The sequence below is a fragment of the Macrotis lagotis genome, chromosome 2 (genome assembly GCF_037893015.1).
Source record: "Macrotis lagotis isolate mMagLag1 chromosome 2, bilby.v1.9.chrom.fasta, whole genome shotgun sequence".
NCBI classification, from domain to species: domain Eukaryota; kingdom Metazoa; phylum Chordata; class Mammalia; order Peramelemorphia; family Peramelidae; genus Macrotis; species Macrotis lagotis.
Genome location: NC_133659.1, coordinates 289095886 through 289108395, shown reverse-complemented (window position 1 = coordinate 289108395; position 12510 = coordinate 289095886). Strand labels below are relative to the sequence as shown.

Genomic DNA, 12510 nt, shown 5'->3' with positions numbered 1-12510 from the left:
AGTATTAAGATAAGACTTGTCCAATATCACTCACATAGTAAGTAGCAGAGCTGTTCATTCATATTTCTTGCTCTTTCCATTATATTATACTAGCTTTGTTGAGTTTGAAATGCCTCACTCTATGTAGAAATTGCCATCAGGCATCAGAAATATGGAACTGGAGCTTTTGGTAAAAGTTGGTAATTGGGTATATAGATTTTGGAGTCACCTTCATAGAGGTGATAATTATAATCATATGAGAGGATGAGATCACCAAGGGCAAGTGATAAAAGAAGTCCGAGAATAAAACCTTAAGGTACCTTTAAGGGATATAAAGATGATATTTTTTGGAATAAACTGAACCAGTAAAACAGAAAAAGAAGAGATAAAAAAAATCATCATACAAGTTTATTATCACCAAAACTAATGGAGGGGAGGGTTTTTCAAAGTATAGGGTATTCTACAATGTCAGACACCAAAGAGAGTTCAAAGAGGATAAGAACAGTAAAGAAGACATTTGATCTAATAATAAAGAGACCATTAATCTCAAAAATAGCTGCCTTTCCAAGATAGTATGAGAATGGAACCATTTATCAAAAAAGGGACCAAGTGGTTAAGAAGGAGTGACTCAGGGTAAAGGAAAAGGTTTTTGATTTATTTGTTGGGTTGTTGTGGGGTTTTTTGGTGGGGAGGGAAGAATCCAAGCATTTGTCTAGGAAAAGGGAAAGGAGCTTTTGGAGAGGAAGAGACTAATAAAGTTAAAGGAGATAGGAAGGGATGGGATCTATGGTATGGTTAGAAGGATTGTTCTTACAAAAATGGGACACTTAGTTCATAGAATCCAGAGAGCAAGGAAGAACTTTAAGATTAAGAAAAGTGAAGAAAAAAAGGTGAAGCAATTGTCTTTAATCTTTTATTCATGGAGAGTCTTGAGAAGAGACCTCAAGGATTTCAAAAAGCCTACTGTATGTAGGTCAAATTTTTTAAAGTACAGTTCCCCAAATTATGAGGGTTCCTTGAAAATGTAGATATGAATAATATTGTCTTTCTCCTTAAAAATTAAATGCATTATATTTATGCCAAAATGCTAATAGAAATTTAGAGCTGAATTTTAGAGCTGAAACTTGCAAGATCATCTAGCCCAACATTTATACATTTATATATACATACATATATATGTGTATATACACACACATTATATTTTCCAGACTAGTTATTGTGTAGCCTCTTAATACCTCCTCTGACCACCATTTTAATTTTGGAGTTATTGGCATAACTCTTTTTATAGAAATAGATTTTTAATTGTTTCCCACATTTATCACCATCACTATTAGCACCTTCTCTACAACTACTACTAACTACATCCTAATTTCATTTCCTGTCTCCAGGACCAGCATTTGTAGGTTTTGTAGGTCTTCCTTGTGGGTTTCCATCAACATATTTCAAACCCTAAAATGTTATGTGAACCAATCATTTTGAGAAATAGTATTCTGAAGGGATGAGATCTGCTTGCACCCAGGAGGTGGCAGTATTTCTCCAAAGTTTCCCTGGGAATTGATTTCTTTGGAGAGATATTAAAATAATAAAAATGACAGTCAAATCCTCATTCAGCATAAAACCTAGCTCTTTGAAATACTAGCCCTTAAGTAGACAAAGGAAGAAAAATTCTAGATGCTTTCATTTGTGATCTATCTTTGAATTCCTATTAATATTTGCCTGAGGAACTGCATCTTTAGGAGTTGTAGTTCAGTGCTTTGAGATCATTCCATGTCTGCTATACTAGTAAAGGACTGCCAGCATTATGGTATGGAAGATAATAATTATATGCTAATAGCATTTTCTTAACCTTAAACTTTTTCTTCAGTTTGGGTTCAAGACATGATGGAATGTAGACACCTCAAATAAATATTTCCAATTCTTCTCTTGTCCCCAAACTCTACAAAGAAGCAAAAAAGGCCAAAAAATCATGCTAGAATATTGAATACTATTATGAAAAAGTATGGTTGCTTTGAGAAGATGCATAATGTAGGATACAGAGCCTCAAAGACATGAAGGCTGGATTAAGTCCAACACCCAGTATTTATTGACTGGTTCTCTACGATGGTTACAAAAGACATTTAACCTTTCAATGTTCTAGGCAACTCTTTCTTACTATAAGTTGCAGAGCAAGTGATGACCTGCATTGTAGCGGCCGTTTCCTCACCTGAGAATTCCCAGTATGGGTAAAAATCACAGAAATATTATTATTGAGGGAAGTATCATAGCAAAGTAAATTGAAGCACTGGATTTGGAGTCAGGAAGAACTGAGTTTAGATTGTATATATAAAAGAAGTATAACTTTTTTCTTTTTTCTTTGTTTCAAATACATCAATCTATGTTCAAACATTATCAGCTCTGAAACAAGGATAACTTTAAAACACTCGATAAATATTAACTTTTATTACTATTTATTACCATTTCATAGTTGAGGAAACTGAGGTTCATAGAAATTGCATTATGAGTTCTGTAATCTGATCAAGTCAATGACACAACTGGGTCTTACCTTTTCTTCTCATCTTAATTCTAGAACATTATACTACATTCCTTCTAAGATACCTGTCGATATTCTTTTCAATTCTACCTTCTAGCATGATCCTACCCTTTGCTCTACCCAGATTGTCCAATCCAGTCACCTAATATGGAGTTTGAAGCTAAACATAATAGTGAATCCTAATGGAAGAATCAAATTTGGAATAAAGAAGTGAACTTGCCTCTTTAGAATTACAGAGCAGTTTTGGTCTTGTTCCACATGCTTGTTGGTCTTGACAGAAGTCTTATGTGTAAGATGGGTTGGCAGTTAAAGGAAATTGTGATATGATTTTTTTTGAAGAAAAAGCAAATAATTATCTTGCCTTTTCTCAGTGTCCTACTTCTTCAAATGCTCAATATTCTAACTGAACTCAGTTTGGGGATCTCATTAGAACTATTTAGCTTATTCTATTAGCTGTGCCCAAGGATATGACTCAGAGGATGATGGGTCTAGGGTATGACCAAGGCAGTCACTATACATCTAGCTATGCTCAGGGTCAGGTCCTTCTCTTCCACTTAATATTAATCTGAAATCCTGGAGAAGCTTCCAGCATCCAAGACAACCATTCTCTGTTTTTACCTGGTGCAGAGAAATCCTAGCCTGGAATTTTGTGTGGGAGTTTGCTTGGTCATTTGTGTCTAAAATCTCTAGTTCAGAGGAAGTAGAAAGCATGTCAATAGTGTGGGCAATACAATCTTGGTTTTGTAGATTCTCAATCCCCCCCTGAGACAGAGTTATAGAAAGATCATTGTCTCCCCTCACAAATTGTAAGGATTATTTGATTATTTATGTTTGCATCCTTATGTCCTGTTTCAAGACTTGGCCTAAAGATGGCTTAAAATGCTAATCAAGTCCTCAGATTCCTCCGGTTGTAGACATGAATTTGTTTAGATTATTTTAGCCATTACTTTGGTGACCAGGAGAGGGCAGGGTGGAGCTTTGTTTTATTGTAGGATTCAGCATTGAAAAATTTGAATTTCATAAGGTTGATAGGAAAATCACTCTATGCTTTTCTCCGAACCTGAAATAATTTTATTTGAATCCTATGCTTCCTTCACTTTTTTTTATGGTCTACAAGCCAAACAACAGTAAGAAAGATAATCTTTAGGGAATGTCATGAAAAGCCATTATCAAATTTCCTATATGTGTTTGACCTACCAGTACAGCCAGCACCCTTCCTCAGGTCCATTAGCTATATATCCAAATTGCTTCACTAATGCTGTCAGTGGGCCAATGCAAACTGGCTGCATCTGACTGCTCCCAGACACATGTTCCACATCAGACTGGCCCTGTTGAATGGCTGGCTAGATGCCAGCACATCTGCAGGTAATACAGACTGACTTCTCATCCCAGATGGAAAACCTAGGGGCCAATAGTGGGGTGGCAGAAATCTTTTCATAGAAGAAAAACATTTTTACCTAGCCTCCAACAGTTACCTGAACTTTGGAAGAGTGTGCTTCACCCAATCTTACCCCTAAAAATATTATTCTCTTGAGAAATCATATGCCCCCTCCTTGTATCTGAGATAAATTTTTCTTTTTTCCCAGGAGATGTGTCAGATCTTATTTTTTTAAAAGAATCTCCTTTAGAACCATTGGTGACTCTTATGCCTGTGAGCAGTGAGTGAGGGAAAATGGTCAAGTTTTTAGACATATGAGCATGGCAGAAGGGCAGTGACAGTATATATGTAAAAGGAAATGGGATAGTTCCCTAATGTGATTTTTCAATTTAACCACATGCTTTTTTTTAAAAAGGATATGACTTTCAGATGATGACATGATTCATCTTTAGCTGCACAATCCAAATATCCAACTCCCTTGTACTTTAGGATTCCAGACTTATTTGATGGGTGTAGACTGCAAAGCTAATTTATTTTATGCATATTCCTTCACTTTCTTTTCATCCAATGTTATTGGGGCAGTTGTAAATTGGAAATAGTCAAAAAGTCCTTTGCCCATAAAGCTCAGAGGCAAATCCAAGAGAGAGGCTTTTCTTTTGTTCTTTTCTGGGTAGATGAACATTTATAACCCTCTAAAGAAGCATGGGGGGCAGCAAGGTGACACAGTAGATAGGAGGATCTGAGTTCAAATTTGACCTTAACCACTTAAATACTAGCTGTGTCCTTGGATTTAACCCCATTGCCCCACTCAGAAACAAAAACAAACAAGAACCATGGGAATTAGATTTGAGATTCAGGGCTTTTATATTCTCTATCAATCTTGGTTCCTTTGCTAGTAATAAGAGATTTTCCTCCTACTCCCAGAAAACTAAAGGTTGTGCAAAGAACTACCAAATAATCTATTTTGTTGATTATGAGGCAGAAATGGAGTAAATGAGCAGAGAGATCCTGAGGTTTCCATATTCAATTCAATTTAATAATCATTTTTAAAGACCTACTATGGTAGCTGGCTAATGGGTTGAGAGAGTACCAGTCTTAGATTCAGAAAGACCTGAGAAGACTCAAATCTTGAGTCTGACATGTATTATGTTAGCATTGGTAAAACAGTTAATCTTTCAGTGCCCCAGACAGTTCTCTAAAACTTTGAGTTATGGAGATAGTCAATCTTCATCCTAAATGTAGTTTTGTAGAAATAGTTTTGATATCAGGAGATAACCCTTGATGCAGATTTTGGTGTGGGAAGTGTAAGATACTAAGGTCTAGGGATAGCAAAAAGAAAAATAATTCTTGCCTTCAAGGAATTTCCATTATTCTGGGAGAGGGGTTATGGAAAACATAATCTCTACACAGAAAATTAAATGAGAGATGATTTGAGAAGGGAAAGAGTAAGAGAATACTAACAATTTAAGATGAACAGCTAAGTGGCAAAATGGATAGCATACATCTTCAGGAGCTCAAATCTGGCTTCAGTCACTTAATAGATTTACTAGTTTTAAAGTCACTTAACCCTCTTTGCTTCTAGAACAGGTGAATGGCATTGTCAGACTTATGCTTTAAAAAGATATTTTAGTAGCACTGTGCAGGATGGATTATATCTTCCTATTATGTAGAAAAGTCAGATTTTGGGGCAGCTGGGTGGCACAGTGGATAGAGCACCGGCCCTGGAGTCAGGAGTATCTGGGTTCAGATCCTGCCTCAGACACTTAATAATTTCCTAGCTGTGTGGCCTTGGGCAAGCCATTTGACCCCATTTGCTTTGCAAAAACCTAAAAAAAAAATCTTATTTTCCTGCAGTACAAACTTTTTTGGAAACTTTCATTTCCAATGCACTAAATCTGGATTGTAATATGCACCTAGGTAATCAATCTTATTAACTCACTCATGGTAGTGTCCTAGGGACAGAGTTAGACCCACATCATAAAAGTGTATTTGCTTTTTCAACTGAACTATGTCAGTTCTTGAGTATGTCTTTATTTTTTTTTAAAGGCATTTTTTAGTGAATAGTGGTGGTGAAAGCTTGGAATAGGGCTTTTCACAATTTTTCAGTGTTATAATCTTAACCTGAATTCTGATTTTGCTCATTCTAAATCTATCTGCTTCCTCTCCCTTCCTTCCACTTCCCTCCCCCCATTCCCTCTCTCCCTCTTGTTGAAAGAATAATATATTTAGATGAAAACTGTTTTTAGCATTTCTAGATCTGAACAGAAAATAATATAATATATGTCACAAATCTAGAGTTGAACAGAATAATTTCTAGTACATGAAGTTAAAATTAAAGTTTAAAAATTGCTTGCCCTGTGATAACAATGATGGAGTTTCTACATCACATTATTGAGGGCCATAGTGGTAAAGACACCAGTTTTTAAGGGTTGAGAAAAGCTTTGTTACCTGAAAAAGGCTGGGGTTAAATGGTGATGTTTCTGAGAGAGCACCTCTAATATCTCATGATTGTGTAATGGATCAAAAAAAAAGTCTGAACTGGCACATAAATATAATCATAGTTGATTAGAAGAGTCCCTTATCAAATTAATGAATCACTTTAATGAGATTGGGGATGGGGTGGGGGAATATATCTTTGTTAAAAAGGGGGAGGCCATTTCCCAAGGAGGTAGACCTCTGTAAATTCTTGTGGAGAGCATAAAATAAACTTCTGATTAGTCCCTTGTGACTGTGGGCTGTTTCTAGGATGATTGGGGAATAAATCTTCATGCATTTTTATTCCTAGCTCCTTGCTCTTACTAAATGCTATTTAAGTAAAGAAGGAAAAAAATGAGTTTATTTTCTTAATGCAGTGAGTCTAAGAGATGTTGCTGTCCCCTTTATTACTGCTCTGGTTCCAATCTTAGCTGATATTCCCACAGTCAGCCTGCTCCCACCCTTCCTGTGTCCCCTGAACTGAGCAGGCACTTCCTGTCCTTTTCAAGCTGAAAGTTAGAGATTGGGGGGGTGGGTACATATAGATATTTTCTTCTGTTCTTTAGTGCTGTCTATTCCACAATCATGGCAAAAAGGTGAGAAGAAAACTAGATCATGGACAAGGCAAAAGGCAGGCAACCCCTAAGCAATTTGGGCTTGGTCATTTCTCTGGGAAAGAAAAGACTGGGTATGCTCCCAAAAGAATAGTTAGGAAGGCTATCCATAAGAGGTTCTGGAGAATTAATCTGTGATTCTCACACTTTCCCTATCTAGTTTTCAAGTGAAACTACAATTTTCTTTTATCAATTACTTCTGTACAAGGACAATCCTGTGAGGTTTGGGAGCCACTGGAGGTGAGTGCTGACTTAACCTTCTTGGATACTTGACTTGTAAACTCCATATCCTGCTGACCTTAATAGGGGTCTTCTTACTTTGTACTTTGTAATTTTAAAATAGTGGTTTTTCTTTACAGTTCTGATCACTTGGAAGAAACATCTTAAACTTATGAAAGTCAATTTTGGCTCCAACTTTGGTGAGTGAATATTCCTATTCCAACTACAATTTCAAAACTCTGGGTTAGGGGAAGTATAGAAGAAAGTGTCACTTTTTGCTGCTGGATAGAGACACCCAGGTTTTTATGATAGAAGCAAGCCTGATATGTCAATTCATGATAGAATCAGAGTTTAGTATGAAGTGGCACCGATGGGCATTAGTACAGCTATATTAAACATCAGAAAAATATATCTGCATAAGGTTATTTAGTTATTAACTGGGTGGTAAAGTCTTTTATTTTTTCATATTTCGATCCTAGCCCCCCCACCATGAGCTCTCAATTTCTGTTTTATTTTGTTTTGGGGGTGTTTTTTGGTTTTTGCAAAGCAATGGGATTAAGTGACTTGCCCAAGGTCCCATAGCTAGACAATTTTTAAGTGTCTAAGGCTGAATTTGAACTCAGGTCCTCCAGACTTGACTCCAGGGCCGATGCTCTATTCACTGCACCACCTAGATGCTCCCAATTTTTGTTTTCTTACAGGAAGTTAGTGAGTTATTGGGGTCATTTTGAATAGAAGATAAAGGAGAAGTCTTCCACCACCTTACTTTCTCAGAATTGCTGTGGGCAACCTGTTCTCCAGAGTTGTGTCCAAGTCAAGCAGCAACTCTAGTGAAGTCCTTGGAGCTGAGTGTTTCCAATATATATACTCAATCTGCCCTTTTCCCTTTCAGATGAAGAATCTGGTCCCTAAAGAAAATCTTAAAGGGAAAATTACCTTGAAATTAGGATAACCCGTTCTTTCTAGAATTACCTCCTCTCTCTCTGACTTAAAAAATACCTGGGCATTAGGACCCAGTGGAAGTATTCTAGCCAGCCTGGGTTTACTTCCCTTGGTGACGTAAACCAGCTGCCCTAGCTCTACCATCCCCCCCTTTTCCTCCCCCCCTTCTCCTTGTCTCTCTCTCTCTCTCTCTCTCTCTCTCTCTCTCTCTCTCTCTCTCTCTCTCTCTCTCTCTCTCTCTCTCTCTCTCTCTCTCTCTCTCTCTCTCTCTCTCCCCCTCTCCCTCTCTCTCTTTCCTCTCCTCCCTTTCTCTCTCCTCTTCTCTCCTCTCTCCTCCCCTTCCTTTCCTCCTCCTCTCTCTCCCCCATCCTTCTCTCTCTCTTCCCCCTCCCCCTCCTCCCTCCCCTCTTCTCTCTCTCCCTCTCTTCCTCTCTCTTCCTTTCTCTCCCTCCCTCCCTCTCTCTCTCTCTCTCTCTCTCTCCCTCCCTCCCTCCCTTCTCTCTCCCTCCCTGCTTTCTAACATTAAAGACAAAATGCTGCTATCTGTGCCTTCCAGGCCTGGGATTACGACTTTTGGTTATAACAAGAGCAACAAGAAGGTAGGGAAAAGCTTTCTCCCCCCCCCCCCCCAGCCCCCAGAACCAAGCTGCTTCCTTTTTGGGGATCTGGCAATGTCCTTGGATTTAGCGTTTTGCTCTGAGAAGGGAAAGAGATTCCTGTTTGCCCCTTTCCTTGCGTCCTGTCCCCTCTTATCATGTGGTTTAAAGATTTCCAGGGATCTTCTCTCTCTGGATGTCAGGTCAGAGGGAGGTGGAAAATTGAAATTAGAAATCAGGCTTGCAAGTTTGTGTCTTTGTGGAATGAAGTAACTTTGACTTCCTGATGTGCCAGCACCCTATTGAGATGATCTGTCATCCCAGGCCCTGTCCCCCACTGATTGGGAAGGTTATTCTCTCCTTTTACTTAACCGTTTCTTCCCTGCCTCCTTTCAGCCCCTATCCCCAACCCCCAAGCTTTTTTATCCTAGCCACCAATGATTGAAAATATTTAGTAAAATTAGGACCCTTGTAGTTCGAGCTCAACACTGTCTTTTAGACTTAGCTAGCCACTTTATCTTGTAAGGAAGGTGTTGGAGTGATGACACAGCTCCCGTTAAAGCAAGGAGCTCTTAGCTTCTCCCGGTCCCAGAAGCCTGGGCAGTGAGCTCAGCAGACAGCCAGGCTCAGCAGGGATCCCTGGCAACCTTGTGCTTAACTCTGTGCTGTCAGAGGTACAGTGCCTGGGCACATGGGCAGGCATGCCCACATGCCAAGCGGATGTCCTTATATTCAATTGCTTGGCACTATGGGGCACAATGTTTGTCTAGAAGGGACGCTATACTGCAATGGGAACATGCTATATTCTCTGGGTCAGGGCTTTGAAACTACCCTCCAAAGAGAGGGATATGCTAGGAGGCCTTTAATTCCCTTAAGAGAGAGGAGGGAGGCTTGTGCCTTGAATCCCTCCCAGGACTAAAAAGAGATTGCTTACAGAGAATTAGAAATTGATGAAATATAATTTAAATGAGTTTTGAAAGTTTATATGTTAATTTATAGATTTGACATTCAAGATTGGGCCATAATGGGTGGGGTAGGTATTTCTGCCTCATTACTTAATTTCCAGACTAGAATAAATTACTGAGTAGACATCAGAGTTAGTTGATGTAACATTTTCTATTTACCTTCTTGACAAAAGACATTTTTGTGCATTTATATTAGGAAATATTTGTTGATTGAGTGAAGATAGTCTTGAAAAAAGAGCAGGGATTGCATCTATCCTTTCTTTTTTCAATTCATATAAACTCATTGACAATATCATTTGAGGTTCAAGTTTCAGGTTACACAAAAACCATTATTGTAATTGATTTTTAAAATTGGTTAATGCTTATATTTGGCAGCTCTTATGTTTGAATTCACTTAAAATTATTTCCTTGCCCTTTTCTAGTCTTTTCAGAAATATGCAGCTAGCTGTGTTCCTTTCCTGGTGCTCCAAGTTGGCCTGGGAGACCAGATTTAACTTATGAAATACATCCCTATCATTTGAAGAGCATGACTAAAAGTTCAAGAAATATATTGACCAGAAAAGTTTAGAATGGAAAGAGAGTAACTGTAGAATGGAAATACAGTAACTTTTAATAGTAGTCAAAAACTCAAAAACTCTTTGAGGTTCTGCTATGCCATCATCATGATGACATCTAAGAGTATGTGCACCTACTATGCACACACAAGTCACTGTCAGTATGTATGAACACCGATTTGTAGGTAGAGGTCTGTGACTATCCATATTACTTAAATGATTGCACCTCTATTACTCTGTTTCTGTATCTATGCAGGGATTAACAGATGTTTGGGGATTAATCTACTCAAGTGTGTATGGTGGGAAGTGTATGAATGTTAGGGATAGGGAAGGCTGGGTGGTGTAGTGGGCAGAGCCCTGCGGTCAGGAGGACCTGAGTTCAAATGACTTTAGGCAAGTCATCATTGCCCCAGAAAAAAAAAAGTATGTTTTAAGGATGTATTTGTTTCATTTTATCTGTATGTTTTTATACCCAAGTTTTAATGGTGTCAGTACCTCACATGTCAGTTCCAGTAAAAACTCACTAATACTCAAGGACCACATATTGCAAAGATCTTGTGACCCTTCCAAGATGTTTAAAATATCAAAACAGAAAAAACAAACAAACATGAAATTCCAATCCCTTGCAGAATGATTGTAAGTAATCTTCTGCTTTCCTTAAATAAGCAGAATTTTTACTAAATAATTTACTGTCATCTCTATTTTATAGAAATTTTCAAAAATTACTACTGTTCTCTGCTTGAAAGACTGTTATTTATTCATTAGTGGAGATTGTGGGAAAAGTGTTTCTGTATTATTTAAAATTAAAGATCAAGTCAGCAAGTGCTTTCTATGTGTCAGGTACTATACCTGCAAAGAAAGACCTGTTTGTAGAAGTTAGGAAAGTATTTGCATTTTAAATATCAGAAAGTTTGTTTATAGGATCTGAAGGCTTCCAAGCACCAAACCATCATATATATGGTCATGGTCTCTTTTTTGGATGGTATTTAATATTTATCAAATGTTTAAAACATACTAAATACTAGAATGAAATGCATAGTCTCCTTCGTTTTTCTGACATCTTATTTTTATGGGAGGGTGAAGGGGAAAAGATTCTCTTTTTATATGAAGTAGTGAGCCTTTCTGTCTTTGGAATTAAATTAGCCTCTGACCCACATTTCAAAGGAAAAAAAATATAGGTTTTTCCAAGTGGGACTTAGCAAAATAATTTAATGTGGTACATTTCCCCAGGTCCGTTTTAATGGCCTTCAAATTATCCATGGCTTCTTCAAAAAGAATGGCAGAGGTAAGCAGACCAGGGTTCCAGGATGTAAAAGCTATTTCTTCACAAATGTTTAAGAGCTGCCTCCTTAGTGGTTTCAGACTAGGTGATTCTGAAAGAGGAAATGTTCAGGACTAAAGGAATTTCAAACTTGTAAAGGGTCTAGCCACGCCCTCCCTGACATCATTTCCCTGGCATGTGTTATTGTAATTTAACTCATTGTGGCCTCAACAACCATTTCCTTAGGAGAAAAGAAAATTGACTCAGTTTAACTGGAAAAGGTTTGCCTTTCATCAGGTATCCCCTTTTCAGTTTCCTTCTTAATATTAATGTGTTAGAATATCGAATGGGGAAAGAAAGTTGGAGATGACTTGTGGCTGTGTCCTGATCCTCATTGTTTTAGAGAAATCTTTCAAAAGAGGTTGGAAAGGGGATGTGGTTGAGGGGGAAAGAGGCATAAGAAGAATAATATTTTCTCTTTTAACACAGGGAAATTTTCTTTTCTAGTTTTGTTTCTACACCATTTCTTCTAGTGGCCATCATCACATAAAACCTAACAGTTAGTGAGATCTCCAAACTCACTATCCCTTATACTATCCCTTGCCTGTCTTCTTAGGAACTAACCAGTTGACCTTAATAAGGCAGGGCAGCAGAAAAACTTCTCCTTTAAATCAGAACAAACCTGGGTTTGAACCTTTCCTCTGGCATTTACTTGCTGTGACTATGAATGATCCATTTGATCTATTCAAGTATATTCCTCATCTGAAAAATGGTGATGAAAGTATGTACTTAGCTCACAGGGTTGTTATGAGGTTAAAATGACATCATGTATTTAAAGTACTTTTTAGCCTATAAATTTATATATTGAAAGTTGTCTAGAAATGTTATTTTTATTCTAAATTGCCACTGCTATGAGGCCTTCTACTTCTCCCCAACTATTGTAATAGCTTCCTTACTGATCTTCTTTTTTCTAGTTTCTTTCCATTCTGTTTTGTTA

General features: G+C 37.8%; 1 protein-coding gene across 4 annotated transcripts in view; it reads left to right on the top strand.

The window, feature by feature from the left end:
* The first annotated feature begins 6888 nt into the window (after positions 1 to 6888).
* RBMS2 (RNA binding motif single stranded interacting protein 2) overlaps positions 6889 to 12510 on the top strand; it is a 42797-nt gene continuing 37175 nt past the window's right edge. Inside the window, exons 1-4 of one of the 4 annotated variants that reach the window (XM_074226362.1) lie at positions 6889 to 6958; positions 7137 to 7216; positions 7336 to 7395; positions 11483 to 11537. In XM_074226362.1, coding sequence (XP_074082463.1) covers positions 11493 to 11537 — 45 coding nt within the window. In that variant the 5' untranslated portion in view covers positions 6889 to 6958; positions 7137 to 7216; positions 7336 to 7395; positions 11483 to 11492. Of the gene's footprint in view, positions 6959 to 7136; positions 7217 to 7335; positions 7396 to 8311; positions 8737 to 8767; positions 11538 to 12510 lie in introns of those variants that run through there. The other 3 variants (XM_074226364.1, XM_074226361.1, XM_074226363.1) reach the window with 3 other exon arrangements.